This window comes from Aspergillus pseudonomiae, assembly GCF_009193645.1.
Source record: "Aspergillus pseudonomiae strain CBS 119388 unplaced genomic scaffold BDV37scaffold_70, whole genome shotgun sequence".
NCBI lineage: Eukaryota > Fungi > Ascomycota > Eurotiomycetes > Eurotiales > Aspergillaceae > Aspergillus > Aspergillus pseudonomiae.
In genome coordinates, this window is record NW_022476062.1 from 118,715 (window position 1) to 140,017 (window position 21,303).

Below are 21,303 nucleotides of genomic sequence, written 5' to 3' on the forward strand. Positions count from 1 at the left end.
TCCGCACGCATCGTTTAGCCAGCGATTGTGCTACTCCTTGTTTGTTGACTGCCGTTGTATATTAGCCCCTCGCATTGTAGGAATCTCAAATGATACGACGTGATGACACGGTCATGGTTTTGATTTGACTATGTCTGGATGTTTCGTAGTGGTCCAGCTCACTGTAGGTACACTTGCCATCATGGCGTATCTGTAGAAATTGATCAGGTGCACTCCATGTGATCTCCCGAGGGATACAGCACGTGACTGCCAGAATAGGAAAGAGCAATAGATATCCATCCTGCAGTACTCTAGACCACGAACAGCATGATCATACCCATTAATCAAGCATACTGCGTGACGACTACATTGAGTTCCTGTTGGTTTCATCCATGATGTTCCATCTAGTGACTTACTGAGGGCTACGTTTTGATGATTGATCTATTTACACATGCGATACTGGTATGCTACAGACAGAGATATATATATCTATGGAAAGTGGATTAGTACCCATTGATATAGGTCTCCGGATACTATGTACATAAATATCCGAGAGTGATACTCTGCCACGGCACTTCAAACGATGATTAATGGTGTCTGATTGCTCAGTCCATCTGTTGAGATGCTCCGCTAAGCAATGATATTCCCGTGGTTGTGCACGAGTTGATTATCATTATCTCGGAGATCCCGTCGGGAAGATCATCAGCCACGGGGCGGAAAATCTTCCGAATGCCGAAGAAAAACAGAAAACTAGAATGAATGACGTCAAGGACATCAAGCTTCGCCCCGCAAACAGTCAAAGATTGAAAACGTGCCAAACAACCGTTGAACATGTCGGAGATGGAATTCTTCCACCACAGACGGAATGTTCACGCACGAGCTTTCCTGGAGATCTGTGAAAAACCATTCCCCCTGAGAAACAAAAAAGTCAGAAAAAAAAAAAGGGACGGTAGTTGGGAGGCGAAAAAGAGAGACCATCCCGACTCCCAGTGGGTCTGGAACGGATAAGTCGGCAGGAACAACAGAAAAATAGGTAACAGAATAATTGAAGCTTCGTGAGGGTTCCTCATTTCGAATCATTTCTAAGCCACAGGCAGGAACTTTCGTCATACTCTCCAGGAGGAAAAATTTTTTTTAGTTCGTTCTGGTTTATTTATCTTCTGGCCGTCGGGCGGATTTGGTGCATGTCAAGCGTGACAACCGAACTCCCTCGCTCTCTTACCAGCGGTCAGGATGGTCTATGATCGGAATGGGGACACGGCCATGGGCCAGAGCAAAGAACGACTGGAGTCGTCCGAATACGCCGAGAGACCCCCAACTTCCGATACAACCGATTCGACCTCCACCACCAGCTCGGTGGATTATGACCCTCAGTTGCATACTCTGCGTTCGCGCGCCACCGAGGTTGATCTCGAACGCCATACGACCAGGGCCTCGGATGCCCTGAGCCGTATTCACACCCAGCGACTCCAACATGCCCTCACCGTCGGCGAAAGCGTGAAGTCACATCCCTCCAGGGCCCCATTGCCCCCATTTGGCGCCGGAAAGCCCTATCCGCCCCTCTTACCGGCGCGAGAGGACTACGTGGTGGAGTTCGACGGGAAAGATGATCCCCTATACCCCCAGAACTGGCCCTTGAAGAGAAAGTAGGTGATGGATCCTCCCCTGGTTTATCCGCGGTTCATGTGCTCAACGGTCCATGTGCTTTTCTAGGGTCTATATCAGTGCCATCCTCGCCTTCACCAGTATTTGTTCGACCTTCGATTCCGCCGTCTTCAGCGCCTCCACCAAAAATGTCGCACAAGCGTTCGGGGTCGGTCTCGAAGTCTCCACCCTGTCGAGCTCCTTGTACATCATCGGCTATGCGTCCGGACCCTTGATCTGGGCTCCCATGTCGGAACTGCAAGGCCGTCGTTTACCCATCGTCATTGCCATGTTCGGATTCGGCATCTTTAATATCGCCGTCGCCGTCGCCAAGGACCTGCAAACCCTGATGATCTGCCGTTTCTTCTGTGGCATTTTCGGCAGTTGTCCACTGGCCGTCGTCGCCGCCGTGTTCTCCGATATTTACGACAATCGCACCCGTGGTGTCGCCATCGCCATTTTCTCGAGCACGGTGTTCTTAGGCCCACTCCTCGCACCGTTCATTGGTGGTTTCATCAATATGTCCTATCTGGGCTGGCGGTACACCGCGTATATTCCGGCCTTCATGGGGTTCTTTGCCTTCGTCCTGAACGTGTTCTTCCTGAAGGAATCATACCCCCCGGTCATTCTGATCAGCAAGGCCTCGGAACTGCGCCGTCGCACCAAGAACTGGGGCATCCATGCCAAGCAGGAGGAGATTGAGGTCGACTTGAAAGACCTCCTCATCAACAATTTCTCCCGTCCGTTGCGGTTGCTCATCAACGAGCCTTTGATCCTTGCCGTGACGGTCTACCTGAGCTTTATCTATGGCTTACTCTACTGTTTCCTTACGGCGTACACGCTGGTGTTCCAAGGGGTCCACGGTATGAACGCGGGCGTGGGTGGACTGCCTCTGTTTGGCATGGTCGTGGGTTTGTTTATCGCCGCGGGATACATCATTCTGTCCAGCGGAGCGTACAACAAAAAGCTCGAAGCGAACGGGGGCATCCCCGTTCCCGAATGGCGTCTCCCACCGGTGATCATCGCGGGGGCGCTCTTTGCGGCGGGGTTGTTCTGGTTTGGCTGGACGGGCTTTACCGATAGCATCCACTGGATTGTCCCGACTCTGAGCGGTCTCTTCACCGGCTTTGGACTCTTGATCATCTTCATCCAGCTGTTCAACTACCTCATTGATACGTATCTGATGTTCGCCGCTTCCGCCATCGCCGCCAATACCTTCGTGCGTTCCTTGGTCGCGTCCAGCTTCCCACTCTTCTCCCGGCAAATGTTTAACAACATGGGGATTCAGTGGGCGTCCACGCTCCTGGGCTGTCTGGCAGCGATCCTGGTGCCCATCCCCGTCGTCTTCTTCTTCTACGGCAAGCGACTGCGCATGAAGAGCAAGTTCGCGCCCATCTACGAGAAGGCCGAGGAGCCGATGAGTGACGAGAATGAAATTGCCGCCGAGACCAATGGGCCCATGCGGTGATAGTATGAGCAAACCCATCAATAACTTCACGCCTCTCGTCCCCCGTTCCAATCCATGGGGTATAGAGGGCGTCTTAATCTCTTCCCTTTGAAAAAAAAGCACTATACCCCGAATTTGTCTCAATAAATCTTAGTTTAGCATCTAATGTAATCATGGCATTTTTTTTTCGTACTAGTTGAGACTCCGACTCTTCATGTACTTTCAGATAGTATCCAATCCAAGTAGACATCGACATTATGCAGACCTCTATAGACATGATGCTGACATTTGAGCCGCAAGTCACCCACCCTAGGGCCATCCAAGTACGGTTTTTCTCTGCTGAATATCTTTCGATAACGTAGCCCTGGACGGCAAATCGCCCATATTCCCGTAGCCCCTACTGTTTATATCACAACTCCTGCTTTGCTGGACAGCTCTTTTGAAACAACATGAGACGAGGTGGTCACACCGGAGCGTACAAGAATAATATTGCATTGCCGTTACCAGCAGGTAAAACCGCAAGGAGAACAAAGAGAGAATCATGTATTAGATCATAGTATAGTCTCATCGAGGGTGGATCCATGGATATCATACGAGCACGTAGAGTTGGGAGTAATCCTTCTGATACAGTCTAACCGCCAACCCTAAGGACCGATACAAGGAAGTGACACGTTCGCTAAACAGGATCTCATTACACGGCAATGGCTAGAATGTGCTACTCCATGGCCGTGTCATACAGTTGATGTGATACTTCAATTATAGTGAAAATCAATCATAATCAACCCATGATTCAATACTTACAGATGACACAGAACAAAATAACATAAAGACTAAGCAAATTCACCTTGTTCGTAAGGCCCACTCTGACTTGACCAGTTGACTAGACACATCCCAACTCCATCGGTGGCCCTTGAGGTCAACGGAACTCCAGGGCTCTGATCTTTTGCTCAGCAGCTATTGGAACACTGACAGGCATTGGGCGTACAGCGCCAGCATCGGAAGCCAAGTCGGCCACAGATATTCCTGCATTGAGCCGGAGTCAGGCCACCACACGCTTGCGTTGCAGAAGATACAGCGGCTATCATAGTTTATTAGTGCAAAATCAGTACAATAGTTATGACGTGTGAGAACCTACAAGAATTGATGGAGACATCCTCGGGGAATGAGACATCCTGGGGGAAGGACATATTTTCTGTGGCCTGAAAAGGCTCCGTCGCAGCTGCAGCTGCGAGAGTGGCACACGCGGCAAGGAGAAGTGCAACCTTCATTGTAAGGAGTCGGTGATAAAAAGCAATTTTTGTGATGCCCGTCGCCAGAGGAGTAACTCAGTTGAGAAGGACTGGCAGGAAGTGTTGTTTGACGGGGAAAGTAATCCGTATTTATATCTCGAGGATACTGTCTTCCGGGTGCATGTGCCAGACATGGCTATCTAAACCATGCCGATATCAAGTGACAGATCCTCGAGAGCCCACACTCGACAACATTCTTGTGATACATAAAAGAGTTCTAAACGCGTTAACTGCGGGGTTGGAGGTCTCTAATCCAGCCCATATGCTCGGACTTCTAACCAGCCCGGCCATGTGTGAACGAATTCAAGACAAGTCCGATCATGACTGTCCCGCTCTGAACTAATCAAGGCCGCATTCATATCCAAGTGATAGTCGCATTATTTCCCCCATCTGACCTATAGGCAATTCCAGGCCCACTGCATGCGCCAAAGTGGTCGGAGAAAGATTGTCTGACCGTGCTTTCGAATCTTCTCTACACATTCTTCCCGCACTTTATATCTCTGTTGGAATACACCTCTCGCACCAGTGGCGCAGTTCAGTCCCTGAGTACAGACAAAGCGAGGGGTCCATGTTGTGTAAAAATGATCACTGAAACCCTGAGACGGTCTCATGATATACCTCGTGGTTCGGACATGCAACACAGCATGAGATTACCACCAAAGTGGTGTCGGGTGTAGATATTGATACATTTACTCTAGGGTTTCTCCGCTCTCAAAACATTCAAGCTGGGTATATTGTTTGCATTGATATCTGTAATCAGATATCCACATGATGGCTTTGCTTATGTGAATTGAAATGCTCCGTCATGGTTTGGGGAATGAGTCGTAGCAGTGCCGTTATACTATTAAGACGTACTATCACCCTATATGCCATTGCTTTATACGTACTCTTGTGTCTCCTTAAAGTATCACAGTTACTCACTCGTTGGACCGTCACATCTGACATTCCACCCATAAGATCAATCTCTTGTTGTTACAGCCGGTGCGATGTGTTTGACCATGAAACCCTAGCTCAGTTCTACTAGCTGGTTGACCATCAAGCCTTTATTTCTCATGATAATGAGGCTGCTGCCTTGTATCAGTTGAAACGCTTTTGCCTTCATACAGCTGAACATCCAGCCGAGGTCAGCCCCACAGGTGATAATTTTGTGTTTCTTTTGGAGTCTCCTAAAAGAACTCTTGTGGGGGAGGGGGGGGGGGGGAACCTCCGAAAGAGGACCCACTAGTATGAGTCTTGAATTTGAGAGATGCGTAAGTACGGCACGGTGAATTATCTGTCACAATCATATGCATATCATGAGCTTTGGTGTCATCGATAGTGGGTCATGGGCCACCGGATGATTTGAAAGCCCTCTCTGGTGGATTGTCACTCATCGAGTCCACATATGGCAAGAATTACCTGTCATGGCGGCACAACGTCGAACGGCATACGGAGAGGATATGAGGGCAGGCAATGAGGTATGCACTACAACGGTGACACCAATTGTCCTCGTCCTAGATGTCCAGGGACCTCTTGGCTGTAGCATATAAGGGATACTGTGACGTCGGACAATATTCCAAAGTAAGGGGAATGGTGTATGCAAAGAATCAACCCGTTGATATAATTAGGGCCATGGGTTGCACAACGTCAACAGCCATGGGGCTAGTCAAACCCTCCTTTAGACCTACGCTGGTGGTCAGAGCTGATGGTGGCACGAATACGGCACGGCACACGGTAATGTCTCAAAGAAATCAACGGCACTTGGACTCCAGGGTTACATGCATATCCCCTGGCTGACTAGGACGCTGTCCACTTGGTAGCATAAGAGACAAGCAGCAGCCACAGATCCGTGCGTACATTTGGCCGAGTACTGATTCTTCCTGCCCACTCCTCTGGCTTCTCCCTTCATTGGGCGACAGAAATAATATGCTACGGTTAAACCTGGCTAGTGTAGCTGAGAAGACGAGCCTTGGGGTTCAACGCCGTAACCAACGCATATTCACATCATGACTGGGTGAAGTGACACATAAAGCCATGGTGTTGAGATTGCAGAAAAGTTCCAACACGTTCACGATGGGGATAAATATCTCCTTCTCGTCGTTGACCGTCCTCTTACTCAATCTTATGCCAAACCCATCTCTGAAGGTTGGCCAGCGGTAATCCATATACACGTACATATTCACCATTTCGGTCAAAATGGTCATCATTGAGACTCGCGTGACCCTATTTGCCATACTCGGCGTATGTACCCAGGTCGCTCTAATTGCCTCCATGCCGACTCCTGTTTCCCCTGCAACGGCTTCGAGTACTACTAGTCCTGTCGACGAGATAAGCTCTCTCACGGCGGCGGAGGCAAGTTTTCATCCCCACCACCGCTGTCCTGGCAATGTGCAATCCATTTGCTGACTGGACCTGCTTTAGGGAACTTGTGTAGGACGTTGCTACGACAGACACTGCATTTGTGTTCCTTTCCACGTGTGCAATTGTCGAGTAAATGGGGGACACTGCGTCTGTCGATTGTAGGTATGGGAGGAATAATTTGAACGGGGTGGAATGGAGTATATCGTTGTTTTCCCATGACGGGCTGGCGGGAAGTTATCAAACTAGTAGGAATGGATCCTTCTTGTTCTACTTCTATATTTTCGAGTTCGTCTTCTTCTTCCTCTTCTTCTCCTTTTTTTATTTTGCGTGTGTGTGTGTTTCTGCAAGTACCCTCTCCCATGAATTATTTAGGCTAGAATTTTGATATGGAACAAGTAACTGCGAGAGTACCGCGGCTACTATCATTCGCCCTCTTCGGCGCTTGCCAGATCGACCGGTGTGGCGACCTAAGCGCAGGACGCAGCAAATGCTGATCCTTGTTTCTCTTATGCATCGACCCGGAGCGGGGCAAGACGAGGCGCCGATTGCGTGATTCGACCCCCGTTTTCTGATTCTTGTTGAAGCTCTTCATCTTCCTCCCTCAACGCAACATACTATCATCAACCATGGTCACCAATGTTGAGCCTCAAGAAGATGCTGAAAGGCCGTTGCTCGCCGATTCTCCAGAACCAAGCTATGAAGCCGTAGCAGCGCCCACGAGCGCGTCGGTTGTAGCCCCTCGCGCCACGTTCAGGCGGAATCTGGGGGCCATGGAAGCATTTTGCATCGTCATTAGTATTGTCATCGGAAGTGGAGTCTTCACATCTCCTGGCGCTATTGATACGAACGTTCCATCACCCGGCGCTGCTCTCATTGTGTGGCTTGTGGGAGGGCTGCTGGCTTGGACGGGGGCGACAACGATGGCCGAACTCGGCACAGCAATTTCCGGTGAAGGTCTGCATTTCCGACCCCAAGATTGATATTTAGGTACTAGGGCCATGGGAGACTAACTTGACCTACAGGGGGCGTCCAGCCGTATCTGCAGTATGCCTTTGGCGACATCCTTGGCTTCCTCGCTGCATGGACTTGGATCATCGCCGTGATGCCGGCGACGCTCGCCATCCTCAGCATTGTTTTTATTGAAAGCATCTACTCTGCCGCGGGGATAACTAACCAGGCCGCTTCGATCCAACACAAGCTTCTCTCCATTCTGGTGTTGATCGCGATTGGTGTAGCCAACTCGATTAGCACAAAAGTTAGCACACGGTTGAGCAGTTTCTTTGTGACGACGAAATTTGCTACAATTACTGGCATCGTGCTTGCAGGCCTTCTGGTAGTGCTTGTCCATTTGTCAAGCACGCACTGGGACGGGCCAGCAACGGATTGGTATACCAAGTCGTGGTTTGGCTACCGGGACTCCTTGACTCCGGACGGAAAAGAGATTCATTGGAGCGACCTGGCTGGGTGGGAAATGCTCGGTCACTATTCAGCTGCCCTTTATGGTGCCTTGTGGGCTTACTCGGGCTGGGACAAAGCAGGTATCCCCGATCTACTCAGAGAATGGAACCGTTGAACTGACATCTCGACTGGAAGGCTATCTACATTACTGCAGAGTTGTCTGCGCCAGCTTCTCAGCTTCCCCTCGCCATTAATATGGCGGTTCCCATCGTCATTCTTTGCTTCATCGCGGCTAATACCGCGTACTACATTCTTCTTCCATGGAGCGTGGTTTCAACAACGGATAGCGTTGCCGTGGTATGTCTCCATACTACCTTCCGCATGCTCATGTCTAACGATAGATGAGACTGCTATTACCCATCTCTTAGGTCCGGTAGCGGGCGTTATCGCAGCAGCCTTGATCTGCCTTGTCGTAACCGGGTCCTTGCTGGGGAATTCGTTTGTCGCTGGTCGCATGATCGTTGCAGCGTCGAATTCCAACTGGCTGCCGAGATTTCTAGGAATTCTCGGACGATTGGGCGCTACATCTACTCAGAATAGTGCCTTTGCACTTCCATCCGATTTAAGTGCTCCGAGCGGTAAATCGGATGCACCGATCAATGCGATTGTCTTGTCTACCGCGCTTCCTATCTTCTACATTCTCTTTGGGGATTTTCGCGCCCTCCTGACCTTTAATGGATTGGGGGAGTACACGTTCTTCCTATTGACGGTCCTCGGAGCGATCATCTTGCGATTTCGCGAACCAGATTTGCACCGTCCGTACAAGCCCTCTATTATCATTCCCATTACCTTTGCCATAGTTAGTGGGTTTGTGGTGATCCGAGGGGCCATTTTCGCCCCTGTACAAGCTTTAGTTCTGCTCTCACTGTGGATTATCGGAGTGGGATATTATGAGGTCCGGAAAAGATGGGCAGTGAGCCAAAATGCATGAATCGCGACAGTTAGAGAGGTATATTGAGCTGGATTGTCATCCAGGACATGTATACAGCACGACCCAACACAGCTATGCATTTCCTATTCAGGCCTGCAGGATTCTAAAGTTGAAGGTTTTGAGTGATCCGTCATCTTCGAGAGTTCAATCGCTTAGTAGTACAGAAGCAACACTATCGGCTGTAGGGTTTCTAGCTATGTTGAAAGAAAGAAATCCTCTCAGGCACAAACAGGACTGGAATTTGGAGGAGATACCGAGTTTGTAGGGTTCGTCTGTGAGCAGCCTGCGACAAGCCCTCCCGCGAAATCGTCAACGGCCGCATTGTAGGCGTCGCCGCAGTTTGGGTCACTGTCGGTGTTGCATGGTTAGCATCCGGACCAAACCTAGCTAGCATGTTAATATATGGGTTAAACGTGCCTTGCACCTCCGCTAGCATCATTGAAATATGAGCAGATATCGTGAGAGAAGCAGTCTTGTGTGTACACATTTCCTAGCGCGGTACCAGAGCAACCTGCACCACAGCGGCCGTTGCAAGAATAGCTATGCGATAGGCACGCTTGTTAGATAGTTGACTTTAGGTTTAACGGCGCAGCATATACGTACTCCCCATGGCCTGCGCTGTTGGCACCATAATTGCTCCCAACCACACCAACGAAAGAACAAGTTTGGCCGGCGCTATTGGTCCAGGTCGCCGTTGCTGATTGCCCGACTGTGAGGCAGGTAATGGACCGCTTATTGAGGTTACTTGAAGGGGAAGAAGGCACAGCCATGCTGGCCAACGGGAATAAGAAGAGGATTTTATAGAGCAGAGACATCTTCAGGATTGGGGCACGTCTTGGTGCTGGAGCTGAATATCTGTGCAAGGTACCGCAGCGCGGTGTCAAACGCGTATTTGAATCTATTCAAGCAGTCACGTTGCTGGCCTCGGTCTCTATCGACGTCTATTTCTTCATTTTAAGCTACTCTAGTTCCTGGCATTGATCGGCATCGCACTCTAGCTGTATAATATCTCAGGATCAGCTCATAGGGCCCGGAGATATTCTCGGAGCCCTTATTCTTCAGGCTTTACCGTTCTCAGGCTCTTGGCCGGTCGATATGCGGGGTCCGCATGATTAGGGCATGGCATCATCTTTAGCAGAATGGCGACCCCCCGAGCCCTAGCTCGGCTTGCTTTATGGCTGTTCCGATATCTTTAGCGCATTGTCCGCCCACTAGTAAGATGTAGCTGTCGCTCCACCGGAGCATTTGCCATTCCAGGCACGGCAGTTATCTGACATACTTTCCATTTCTCTCTCCGTGTATGAATGTGTCGTGAGAGTGTCGTTATGCTCTATTGCAATGACTTCGATCAAGTCATAACATTGGCTCACTTCTATAACAAGCAGGCCGGGCTGATCCAAGCAGCTGATGAAATCCAAGTTTTGAACATCAAACATTCTGCTATAGAGATCATTATCAAGATGACTCACCCTCATTGTATCACTCGAGCCAACGATGTGCTGGGCTAATTGATATGCCATCCTTTTTGCGAGGATAATGGATTCGCTGATAATATACTATTGTACAAAACACAAGACCTTTGCAAACGCAGTGTGGGATTAATATACAGGGGCATAAAAGTACAGCACTTCGCTTCCTTCCACTATTCTGAGTCGTCTGATTGAAGAGTCCGTCCATTGATAGCCAGAAGCTCGACATTACTATGATTATCATCAGTGCTTGCTCAGATCCGGGCTCAAGTAAGACAGCGACTTACAAGACCAGAGTTGAATTACCAGGGATAAATGGAGGCGCGCCCCTTCATTCTTTGTGAGCATGAGGCAGATGAGCAATCCAAGCAAGGAGGACTTACCTTGCACCATATCCGTAGTGACTGCGCGCGCGCCAAGTAAAATCAGTTAGTACAAGCTCCAGAGGGTATTCACGCATAAGAGATGCTTACGGCCCAAAGGTAAGAAGAGCCTTTTCACCAAGGCTCATACCAAGAATTCCAACCTCCCATCCTGGTTTTTAGTTAGTGGAACTGTCACGAAGCTGCTAGAGATGACTATGGACATACCTTTGATGACCGTGCCCATGCCAATCTGGAACGTGAAGGGGATTCCGCGCTTGATACTACTATCGAAGCTGAGCGAAGACACACTATTAGAAACCTGTACAATGATCTCCCGTGGGTTGTATGTGTAATATATCTGGCGACCTACCGACGCCCGCGATTCCATGATCGGGTCGGATCATAAAGATAGCCGTGGTAGTGGACCGTGACCATATCGCCGGCTTTAGGGTAATCCACCCCATTACCGGGGCGAATAATATCTTTAATGAAGTCGATCAGACCCATTTCTGCATACAAGTTGAAGAACGAGGTGGACGACAGGAATCAATCCCATGAATTAATTGTTCCAGCAAGCATTGCCGGAAGATCGGGGAAACATCCCGACGGTCACGTGGCGGTCGCCTCCCTTGACGCGTCTTCCTCTTTGAACCATGACTATGCGATCGGAGCCTGATTTTTAATCTCCTTGACCGTTTGAATGTTGTTTTTATAAATTTCAGGCATTCATCTGTCAATGATCCGTGTATCGTGCGGTGAAAGTTTCTTGGATGCTTGCCGCGACCGTGAATGCCCTCATAGGGAGACACGAGGTTGTTCTTCATTAAGTTTTCTCGAGGAGCCGTACCAAGACGACAAGACTATCACTACTTAACCAGGCGGTTGCTGTGTTACCTGGTGTCCAGTTTTCTTATGTCGAAGGGCCAATCACTGAATTTCCCCCGTTGATGAGGGAGGATGATCGTGGACGCTACTGTTTCGAAGCATTGTGAAGCTCGTAGATAGCAAAGCAGGTGATGGTGCTTCGGGTGCCGATCTTCAGCTTGGAGCTAGAATCGTGGGACCCTAAGTTTGTGTCTATTGAGGGACATTCCCTCTGCGATGAACCCAAGAACCTGCTAAGTTCTCCAAGTGGGCCTGGAAGCAGCAGATCGTTGCCCTCTTGGAAACCTTGTGAGCTGCAAGTGGGTGGGTCTTGAGGCGCGGGCTGAACCCAGCTGAAGAATGAGCATTTTCTGTGTCCACTGACAGAAGGCAAACCAAGGAGTCAGAGTTCGCATCGATTCTCTCAAGCATGCGGATATCAATGCGATACGTCCAAGTTAGGGTTGACCAGCCAACGCCCTGTATGACTCGAGCCTGTTCACCGCCCACCGCATGCGTTCGTCGAGTATATAACTCCATCTGATGTCATGACGAACCCCTTGCAACTCCCTGGATGCCTAAATATCATCTCATATCTCTCCAGTCCAGTCAATCTTTCTGGTGCATTGAGCATCACTTGACTTGTCTTAACGTCGATCCGGTGCAGTTGAAATCATGAAGTCGTATATACACTACGCCGTGCTCCTCCTTGCAGCTCCCTTGGTGACCGCGAAGAAGACCAACCTGCAATGGGCGATATGTGATTCAGACCCTCAAACGGTTCTTCGAAAGCTGGGACTGGGAACACCCGACCCTTACAAGGAGAATCCGATCACCTACTATGACACAAACCCCCCGGTCTACATCTCCGATGGCCTCATGTTCCGCACCAAGACCTCGAAAGGCGAAAACATCTCCACGGTGAAAGTACGATTCCAGCAGGAAACCTCCGATGTCCCTGACTGCGCTGAGTGTGTTTGGGATCGCTACGGCGAAAATCCCACGTATACCTGCGAGAAGCGATGTCCCTTGCAAGAACCTAGCATCTGGTGCGACCAACAAATCGAGCTCGCGGAGCATTACGAAAATGTCAACTGGGAGGGGCTTACGAATTATGGCCCGTATCAGAATGCCAAGTGGAAGATACGGATCGAAGGTTATAAAGCCAAGTTCGATGACGTCGCTGCCGGCTCGCTACACCTAATGGAAATCGAGGCCAAAGTGCCAAAGCAGGAGGTAGATAAGGCTTATGAGGTAGTGACGCAACACTTAGAAAGCCGTGGGATTGTATTGTGTGACCCGCAAGAAGGGAAAACTGCCAGGCTTTTTCGCGCTCTGGGTTATATTGAGGATAGGAAAGATGATCTTTAGAGAACGGTCGTTGGTTTCGTACTTTGTCTCTGCCTTGGAGGTTCTCTAGGATGGTGTATTGGTGGTATAGGGGAGACTATAACACCAGAATCCTCATGTATGATCAAGTCATATGAAAATTGCAATTGCCTGTCCCGATTTATCCCACTCGTCGGCGTTACTGGGTTCGCTTCGAGTGACTGCTTAACGAAACACCTATAGCCGCCGTAATTCTACATCACCTCCTAGTAGGGTTCACTACCAAGCTTTATTGCTCTCTGAACATGGATTGACTAATATCCCTATCCCAGGGGTTTCGCCAGTAAGGTTCACCCTCGCGGAAATCGGGCCCACCTGGGATGTCGTTGTTGAATGACTCGGACTCTTGACGGGTACAGCCGAGAGGGACTCGGCCCGTATATAGACTCAGCCGTCTTCCGGATGTCTCTCCAGCATTTTCTTCTACACGTCCATTCCTATACCCGTGGTATCGTCGGAACTATAATGTTCTTGAGGCCAACAATGGGACCAACACCAGTGGTGTTGCCACGGCGTTATCTCGGTGGGTGCTTTCTTCTCAGTCTCGGCTGGTTTCCGCCTATTGTTAAACCCTGTACATACCTTGAGCCCTGCGTGTCTCATCGTAATATGTGCTGGTGGGACCCTGTACGTATTAGCAATAATGACACAATGTACAGTGTTAACGCTCAAGGGTAAGGAGGAAAGTGGTATGACCGTGGCTTCATACAGGATGCGCAAGCTTATCTCAACTGTAGCAAAGTTTGCTTCATGGTATTCCGTCCTTCCATGCCATCTAATTCGTAATTAGATAGGGTGCTCCTTCACTCTCATGAGGTTCTGAGTGGCTTCGGGTTTTCTTTCGCCATCGAGCAATCTTGAGGGGTAGTGCTTCCATTGCTGCATATGAATTCGAGACAACATAGGGTTGCGCTACAGTGGCTCTGTCGGGTTGGACTACAATGCTCAGTGACTAGATGCAGAAGTATGCCTCAGTATTCAGACAGATAGAAATGCGAAACTTGCTCTTCAGACCGTTAATGCGACGTGAGGGTGGATTCCTCACGGAATATCGACTATGGACGTTCCCACTCCACTAAAAAGCCAACATGGGGCGACCTCTTTAGCCTTGCAGTAAATGGCATGTTTAATTTATAGGCGGATTACGGCCCACTTCAACAAAATATAGGTGCATATTCTGTTCCTTTTTGTTCTGGTCCAAATATCCAGAAGAAGATGGGAGACAAGCGTGCTGCGACGCATGCTTTTCAGCTGGAAGCACGCAGATGGAAAATAGGATAAAATTGAAATGGCATGAATATATAAAGGTGCCAGGACAGAGTACAGGAGAAGGATTGCATTGATACTAGCCTTCTTCGCTAACCATATCTTGCCCTGTCATATTGACCCGAGTCAGTGATAAGGTATTGTTTTAGTCCAAATCTATCGGACTTTTCATACGTCTATCTCGCAATCAGCATTGAGCACCAAAGCCCACCGGAGAACACATTTTGCCCTCGGCTCGGAGGAGATCAGGCGATCTGTTCTTCGAAGGATGTTTCTTGGCAATATATTTGCCTGCTATATAACTCACTGAACTATAGCCAAGACAGAGCTCGACGCTTGGCAATAGGAAGAATACAATATCTCGGGACCTTGGCCGGGCGATTAGCAGGGGAAGATGCCACGGAACTGCAAGAGTGTGGAGTCTAATGAGTCTAGTTGCAGCTGTCATGGGGGTAAATTTGATTATTAGCTAGGGCTTCTCTTGTTGATACGAGTAGAACCTCGGAAATGCAAGCGCTAGCCAAGCCTCTGATTCAGGCAAGTCCACATTGTGAGCCCTCAAGACATGATGCTATCCAATTCACTCTGCCTATATCTAGTAACGACTAGGTAGGGTCAGCCATTATAAATATGGACGGCTTGCTCCTATTCCAGCTCTCTCCAGAAGAACAAACTCGCGTGCACCACAACTCCACGATCCAACACGATTGAGCTTAACAATGCACCATCTCTTGTTCAGTCTCCTCGGCCTGGTGGCCGGCACCGCTTATGCGGCTCCAGTTCCAGAGGTCTCCAGCGTGAACACTGTCCGCAACGGCCCTCCACCGGGCTGTCTCACTGTTGGTGCCGCTGGGCAGCATCATACCGTGGGAGCTGCGCTGAGCGCCCTCGGATCTTCATCCTCACCTGCCTGTATTTACATCGCTCAGGGAACGTACAAAGAGCAAGTTGTCATTGACTACAAGGGCGCCTTAACTCTGTATGGTGAGACTTCAGACACCTCAACATACAAGGGAAATCGTGTCACAATTACCCATACTATTTCATCCGACGATGCTGGTACCCTGGATGATAGCGCTACACTGCGAGTGAGATCTAATGACTTCAAAATGTACAATATCAACGTGGTGAACGGCTATGGACCAGGCAAACAGGCGCTTGCGTAAGTGCATCCTTACTATGCTGATTCAAAAATGCCCAAAGGCCCCTGACGAGACCAACGCGTGGTAGACTATCTGCAGATGCAAACCACCTGGGCTTTTATGGCTGTCAATTCCGTGGTTACCAAGATACCGTCTTCACTAAGACGGGAACTCAATTTTTCTCCAAGTGCTTGATCCAGGGTAAGTTGTATACCCTTTCGGTGTGAGGCCTTTTTAACAACAAACCCAGGGTCGGTTGATTACATCTTCGGAGGTGGATCGGCTTGGTTCAACCAATGTGATATCCGCTCCACTGCCCCTGGTTATATCACTGCCAGCGGACGTGAGAAGGCCGACGATTCTTGGCTCGCCTTTGATCACTGTACCGTTGCCGGAGCTGGCGGCGTGGACCTGAGGGAGAAGGTTTTCCTGGGAAGGCCGTGGCGGCCTCTGGCACGGGTTATCTATCAAAATTCGGATATGAGTGACGTTGTTGCGCCAAAGGGATGGAGTCCCATGGCCAAGGGCGCGACTCCACTGTTTTACGAATTCAAAAACACCGGAGCGGGTTCGAACACATCGAAGCGAGAGTTCTTGTCGCCCATCGCTGCGGCCGTCACGCGAGAGAGTGTTTTGGGTAATGACGCTGTTAATTGGGTTGATGCGCGATTCTAGAAGGCCGCAGGGTCAGAAACACGGCTCACAGAAAAGCCAAGGGAGGTTTACATTAGTAGCTTACTTCTGAGGATCCACAGCTCTTGGGCGATTTTCGGACTTCCAAGCCGTGTCTTGTGTAGCTATGAAATGGAATGACGAGGCGAGGAAACAAAACATTCTGTTGATCGACCACGGAGAATCACTTGTTCCGGGTCCGCCGGCTTATTCTTAGATCGAAATTCACGAAATCCACTTCTCACCTTCTAGTCTTGCTTCCACACGACTCCGTGCATCATGGAGCTCTATGGCTGTGTGAGTGCTGTATATGCACTCTTCTTAATACTTCAAAATGTGGTGAAAGCCCTGAAAGTCTATGTAACCCCCAAAACCAACAATGGGTACTTGAAATCTCTTGTATCTATTATATGAAATGACAAGCCTTGGCGAGCAACTTGAGCATCTCAGGAAACTTCCGCAAGCACCAGAAGGAACAAAGCTTGCATGTGGGCCGTCCGTATTTCACGACACTCTGGAAATTTCTGCAGCCATGGAGAACGTGTTGGGGAAGATCGACGCCAGAAGCACCAATCCCTATTGAGTCGATGGGGACTTCACTTACACAGTACAGTACACGGCCCTTGCGATCTACGGAGTACACAGTACTGCGTATCAAGACCGAGGAGGCCATTAGTAATGTTGAGAGACGACTACCTGGACTTCTTTTGCCTCCAGGTTCACCAAGTGTAGGTACAGAGTACCGATGTGGATATTCCTATGGATTCCTCCTCGACACATTTGTACATCACATATCGTGGAAACCCAGGGAAAAAAAAAAAAAAAAAAAAAAACGAATAAAAAAATGACAAAGAAAATAAAAAAGTAACATTAAATTATATTTACGAGAAAAAAACAAAAAAAGAAAATTTTTCTTTAAAAAAAAAAAAAAAAAAAAAAAAAAAAAAAAAGAAACAAAAAAACCCCTAACCTCTGAACAGAATACGCCCGAATCCTGACTTAGAGAATCGGTAACCACGAGCCTCATAAGGGCCAGAAGTGGCGAACCGACAGTACGGAGTAGACGCGAAAATGGTAGCTAAACCGCGGCAGATGGGGGAACTGCAAGAAACTTCAAGTGGGGATATGAAGCCTTTCGATCCAATAACCCCCTCCAAATTCCTCTGAAGGGACACTAACCGAGGAAAGGCTCGTGCGGTCGAGATCCACTTGACTGCCCACGATTCAGCTCGGCATTTGCGAAACGAACGCAGAGGATTGGGGTGCCTGAGCTCAACCCCTTTTGTGCTCTGGTTTATGGATTTCCGGGCTGGTTTGAGATGGAAAGGCTTTCAATATTCTTGCTCAACAAGAACTCATGCGTCCCAGATACTTCATACTTTCTACGGAGTACATATGACTTGATAGCGTTGGCTTCTGATGATGTTAGGATGATATGTGCGGCTCTATCACTATTAAGATTGCACGAAGAAGAGCCCCAGAGTTATTCAGTAGATAATGTTCAATCTGCTGTTCTTCCTGGGAAGTCATTCTTGGAAATAGCCCAACAAGGTAAAACGGCAGGCCCCGGCTTCACCCTGCTGCAGGTAAGCGAAATGAACCATGGCCTGTGTGCCCGATATAGTTAGGAGGTATGGCTGGAGGCCCTAATGACTCGCGTAGGCCGAGGGAACCGCGGATCAAGGCCTCGTGGTGAATCTCCACTTGGGTCCGATAAGCGAGATCCAGTTCCTGAACCTGTCGGCAAATACTAGAAGATCGCCCTCCGGTATTTTAACAAGATGTCTAAATTCTTATCTTTTGATTTGTTCGCTTCCTTCTTACTAACTTCATTCTTTCTGTTCCACGCTCGTTGTCTTTCCTTTTGTCCTTCCGCTATGGTTTATATCTAGAAAACATGGTATGCCGCGTCAAGTCATGAGGGAGCCCCCAGCGTTGTCGTGCCAATTTTGTCATAGGTATTTCATCATCCCCAATCGAAAGAGACGAATATAATCTCCAGGAGAGGCAACTGGTCATTGGAAATTGAGTCCCTAACAGACGCAGGTGAAGCGCCCACTCTCGTTGAACGTCGAACCAAGCCCTTGATAGGGTGGCATGCCCTCATCGAAATGGATACCTCAATGCCCCTAGTAGGGCGAAGTCGCGCGATCTTCACTGTCTGTGTAGTCATGATGTGCCTCTCGATCGTGGCTGTCCTACTGCGCGTCTTTGTTCGATCTTATATTGTGCGAGCCTTCGGATGGGATGATACATTGATGGTAGCAGCGGTGGTCGGTCTACCATAAACCGCGTACGAGAACCACGGATTATGCTGACGGAGAGCAGGCACTGTTTACATTCTTGGATATCTGTTGTATTATTGGAACCCACAATGGTGTTGGCCATCGGATCAAGGACTTTACAAGCCTGGATATGCTGCAAACTGCCATGCTGGTATGATAGATGCAAACCCATGCGCCCTGCAAGAAGCCGGATTGAGAACAATGCTAAGAGTGCCGCGCCTGCATCAGTGGTGGTGGTTAGGTCAAATGCTCTACATCTGGTCATCGGCAGTTGCCAAGGTTTCAATCGCCTTGGCCCTTATTCGTTTGACAGTACGCAAGGTACACTTGATTATCCTTTGGATAGTGATTGCAGTCGTTATTGCGATCGGTCTGATGTTCTGGCTTGTCCTGCTCTTTGACTGCAACCCAGTCTCTTACTTCTGGGAACGGACTAATCCACTCAATTCTGGGACGTGCTTATCAACCGATATCCTCCTCGCCATCGCATACCTTTATAGCGCCATTACCATATTCTGCGACTTTACCTTGGGAATATTCCCCGTCTTTTTGATCTGGAACCTGCAGATGAACGGGAGGACAAAGGCCGCTTTGGGTGGGATTCTAAGCATGGGCGCCATGTTCGTCTCTACTTTCGCACCTACACTGCTCCCGTGTGATACGTCTGTGCTAATATTATTTTTTTTAGTGCCAGCGTCGCTGTTGTGATTCGACTCCCCTTCTTACAAAACTATAAAGACACTGACTTTCTTTGTAAGTTGCAACGAACCCCCAGAGCACGTATGCTACAGTTCCGATATGGGATGCCCTCTTTCGTGCGTTTTTTATCTTGGGATAAAAGCTTATAGCTTTTGTTAGATTCAACCTACCAAATTGCGATTTGGTCGGTGATGGAGACCGGCCTCGCTATCATCGCCGGCAGTCTCATTACACTGCGCCCTCTATTCCGTTGGTTCCTGGATGGAAGCGCTTCTTACAAAACGAACGAACGTAGGGGGAAGTATCCCCTATCAAGCCTCACCGGGAATACCTCCAAGACTGCCGCCTCTCGCGACCCCAGATATTGGCGTCCAGATATACCCTCGGACGATACCTCTACCTTCGTTGTGACTGCAGTATCATCGCCGGACCGTCTTCACGCTGATGATAATAGCAGTCAAGAGGTTCTGTACCCTGTGCCGGACCCTTGGCTGCCCCCAAACAGTGTCAATGTGCACAAAACCTTCCGGGTTAGAGAAGAGGAGGCCTGAATATCATCCGACCCTTCTGTGCATTGAGTGTATGGTCAATTAGAGCCTAAGGTAGATCAGAGCGCGAACTAGCATTCTACGCCTGGAGGATATACTTATATCTAATAAAATAATACATAGAAATAAAAACATTCCTTTACTCCAAGTAGCCTACCCTGTCATGTCTCAGCCCGCTGATCCCAGTAGCGATCCTGATGTGTGTCTACCTCCAAGCCTGATGGGATTCTCTATCTTCCAATGCGGAGTCCATCGGTACATCAAGAGACAGAGGACTTCTAAGATCGAGGATGACAATGATACATATCGCATGTACACATTTTCCGTTGTAAGATAGGCTTTCGTCCCAACATCGAGTACGCAGCAATACGACGAACTCTGTATCCAACTGTCTGTTATATACAGCGTGATTACGGATTATCGGCCCTCAAATCCATCGGAAACCGTCAAGGATTCAGGCTCTGGTTCGAGGTGCCACCGACTAGCCTGCCCAGCATTGCCAAGCCCACTTGAATCCTGATAAATCTTGCCAACCTTTCCTATGAGCCCTTTTAATAGCACCTCGCATTCCAAATTGTGTTGTCGTTGGAGTGATTGATATATTTGCGAATCTTGCAAGGATTCTCGTTTTCTCGGCACTGCAGGAATCAGTAAGCCAACAACCAGGCTATGATAGCACGTCTCTTACCGGCCACGCAGGGTCACATCCCCATCGAAGATCGATTTTACTTTGCTTAGAGTTGACCTGACTGGCCGGTGGGCTTCTATCCCGAGCAACGCAGATCCCGTGTGTCGAGGTTTTATGATCCGTCACCAAGCATTCCTGTATGCAGTCAGTCATGCGGCTTCTATTTAGCACGAGCATCGGTTGACGAACACCGTCATAAGCTTCAACTTCTTGTTTTACTGCATCGGCGAGTGGTGGTAAGGAAGGCTTAGCGCCACCTCCGGCTGGGGGTGGTCCGGCATGACTGACAGAGAGGATAGTAAAGATCAAGAGAGTGAAAGTCGTTATCTTCATGTTGAGATGAGTTGCCAGCGAGCCAGCTTGTCGACAGTGTCCTGATTGAGAGCCTTATAAATGTTAATATTTCAAAGGTGAGAATCGTGTCTCATTTCCCAGTCTTGATACTTTGTTTGACTGTGCCCGCCAGCACAGACTTTGAACTCTCCCTCTTCCCCCTTTGTTTTGTGGTTCGCGAATTGGTCGAGGTACTGTAGGACTATGATGTTCTCTTCCTGTTGAACTATGAGCGATTTCTGGGTTAGATGCTGACGGCCCGTTCTGCAGCTTCGGGCGTTGGGCTCTTGAGTCCGCTTCCCAGGGCAAAGATCAATCCAGACCTCCACGGGCTGCATAAAGTTTGAATAAGGTTGCTGGGAAAACTTGAAGCCGAACGCCCATGAAGCCATAGCGCAACTGGAGTGGATTAAGGCCCACCATCAAATGCGCGCCGGTGCAATGTTCATAGAGTCAGAGCTGTGGAACGGGACCGCGACACGGCACGTATGCCGG

General features: G+C 49.1%; 8 protein-coding genes across 8 annotated transcripts; 5 read left to right on the plus strand and 3 right to left on the minus strand.

The window, feature by feature from the left end:
- Positions 1 to 1,212: 1,212 nt before the first annotated feature.
- Positions 1,213 to 4,009, plus strand: BDV37DRAFT_286106 (MFS transporter; the record flags this gene model as incomplete). Its single annotated transcript, XM_032087861.1, has 3 exons — positions 1,213 to 1,625; positions 1,693 to 3,087; positions 3,955 to 4,009. The coding sequence occupies 3 exons, from the start codon at positions 1,213 to 1,215 to the stop codon at positions 4,007 to 4,009; spliced, it is 1,863 nt and encodes a 620-aa protein (XP_031938325.1).
- A 3,316-nt stretch (positions 4,010 to 7,325) lies between these two features.
- On the plus strand, positions 7,326 to 9,088 carry BDV37DRAFT_286107 (amino acid/polyamine transporter I; the record flags this gene model as incomplete). Its single annotated transcript, XM_032087862.1, has 4 exons — positions 7,326 to 7,653; positions 7,722 to 8,237; positions 8,312 to 8,454; positions 8,504 to 9,088. The coding sequence occupies 4 exons, from the start codon at positions 7,326 to 7,328 to the stop codon at positions 9,086 to 9,088; spliced, it is 1,572 nt and encodes a 523-aa protein (XP_031938326.1).
- A 218-nt stretch (positions 9,089 to 9,306) lies between these two features.
- BDV37DRAFT_286108 (uncharacterized protein) lies at positions 9,307 to 9,858 on the minus strand (the record flags this gene model as incomplete). Its single annotated transcript, XM_032087863.1, has 2 exons — positions 9,307 to 9,436; positions 9,692 to 9,858. The coding sequence occupies 2 exons, from the start codon at positions 9,856 to 9,858 to the stop codon at positions 9,307 to 9,309; spliced, it is 297 nt and encodes a 98-aa protein (XP_031938327.1).
- An 805-nt stretch (positions 9,859 to 10,663) lies between these two features.
- On the minus strand, positions 10,664 to 11,683 carry BDV37DRAFT_193857 (FKBP-type peptidyl-prolyl cis-trans isomerase). Its single transcript, XM_032079716.1, has 6 exons — positions 11,293 to 11,683; positions 11,148 to 11,215; positions 11,031 to 11,091; positions 10,941 to 10,961; positions 10,845 to 10,886; positions 10,664 to 10,788 (listed from the first exon to the last, which is right to left on the minus strand). The coding sequence occupies exons 1-6, from the start codon at positions 11,427 to 11,429 to the stop codon at positions 10,731 to 10,733; spliced, it is 387 nt and encodes a 128-aa protein (XP_031938328.1). The 5' UTR covers positions 11,430 to 11,683; the 3' UTR covers positions 10,664 to 10,730.
- A 608-nt stretch (positions 11,684 to 12,291) lies between these two features.
- BDV37DRAFT_193855 (uncharacterized protein) lies at positions 12,292 to 13,232 on the plus strand. Its single transcript, XM_032079715.1, has one exon. The coding sequence runs from the start codon at positions 12,462 to 12,464 to the stop codon at positions 13,155 to 13,157; it is 696 nt and encodes a 231-aa protein (XP_031938329.1). The 5' UTR covers positions 12,292 to 12,461; the 3' UTR covers positions 13,158 to 13,232.
- Positions 13,233 to 15,160: 1,928 nt separating this feature from the next.
- On the plus strand, positions 15,161 to 16,258 carry BDV37DRAFT_286111 (pectin lyase fold/virulence factor; the record flags this gene model as incomplete). The annotated part of the gene is made up of 3 exons (XM_032087864.1): positions 15,161 to 15,603; positions 15,672 to 15,784; positions 15,834 to 16,258. 3 exons carry the CDS (start codon positions 15,161 to 15,163, stop codon positions 16,256 to 16,258), a joined length of 981 nt encoding a protein of 326 aa, XP_031938330.1.
- Positions 16,259 to 18,366: 2,108 nt separating this feature from the next.
- On the plus strand, positions 18,367 to 19,809 carry BDV37DRAFT_296568 (uncharacterized protein; the record flags this gene model as incomplete). The annotated part of the gene is made up of 4 exons (XM_032090144.1): positions 18,367 to 18,423; positions 18,524 to 18,691; positions 18,769 to 19,160; positions 19,535 to 19,809. 4 exons carry the CDS (start codon positions 18,367 to 18,369, stop codon positions 19,788 to 19,790), a joined length of 873 nt encoding a protein of 290 aa, XP_031938331.1. The 3' UTR covers positions 19,791 to 19,809.
- Positions 19,810 to 20,338: 529 nt separating this feature from the next.
- BDV37DRAFT_286113 (uncharacterized protein) lies at positions 20,339 to 20,808 on the minus strand (the record flags this gene model as incomplete). Its single annotated transcript, XM_032087865.1, has 3 exons — positions 20,339 to 20,425; positions 20,476 to 20,610; positions 20,665 to 20,808. 3 exons carry the CDS (start codon positions 20,806 to 20,808, stop codon positions 20,339 to 20,341), a joined length of 366 nt encoding a protein of 121 aa, XP_031938332.1.
- Between the last annotated feature and the right edge of the window lie 495 nt (positions 20,809 to 21,303).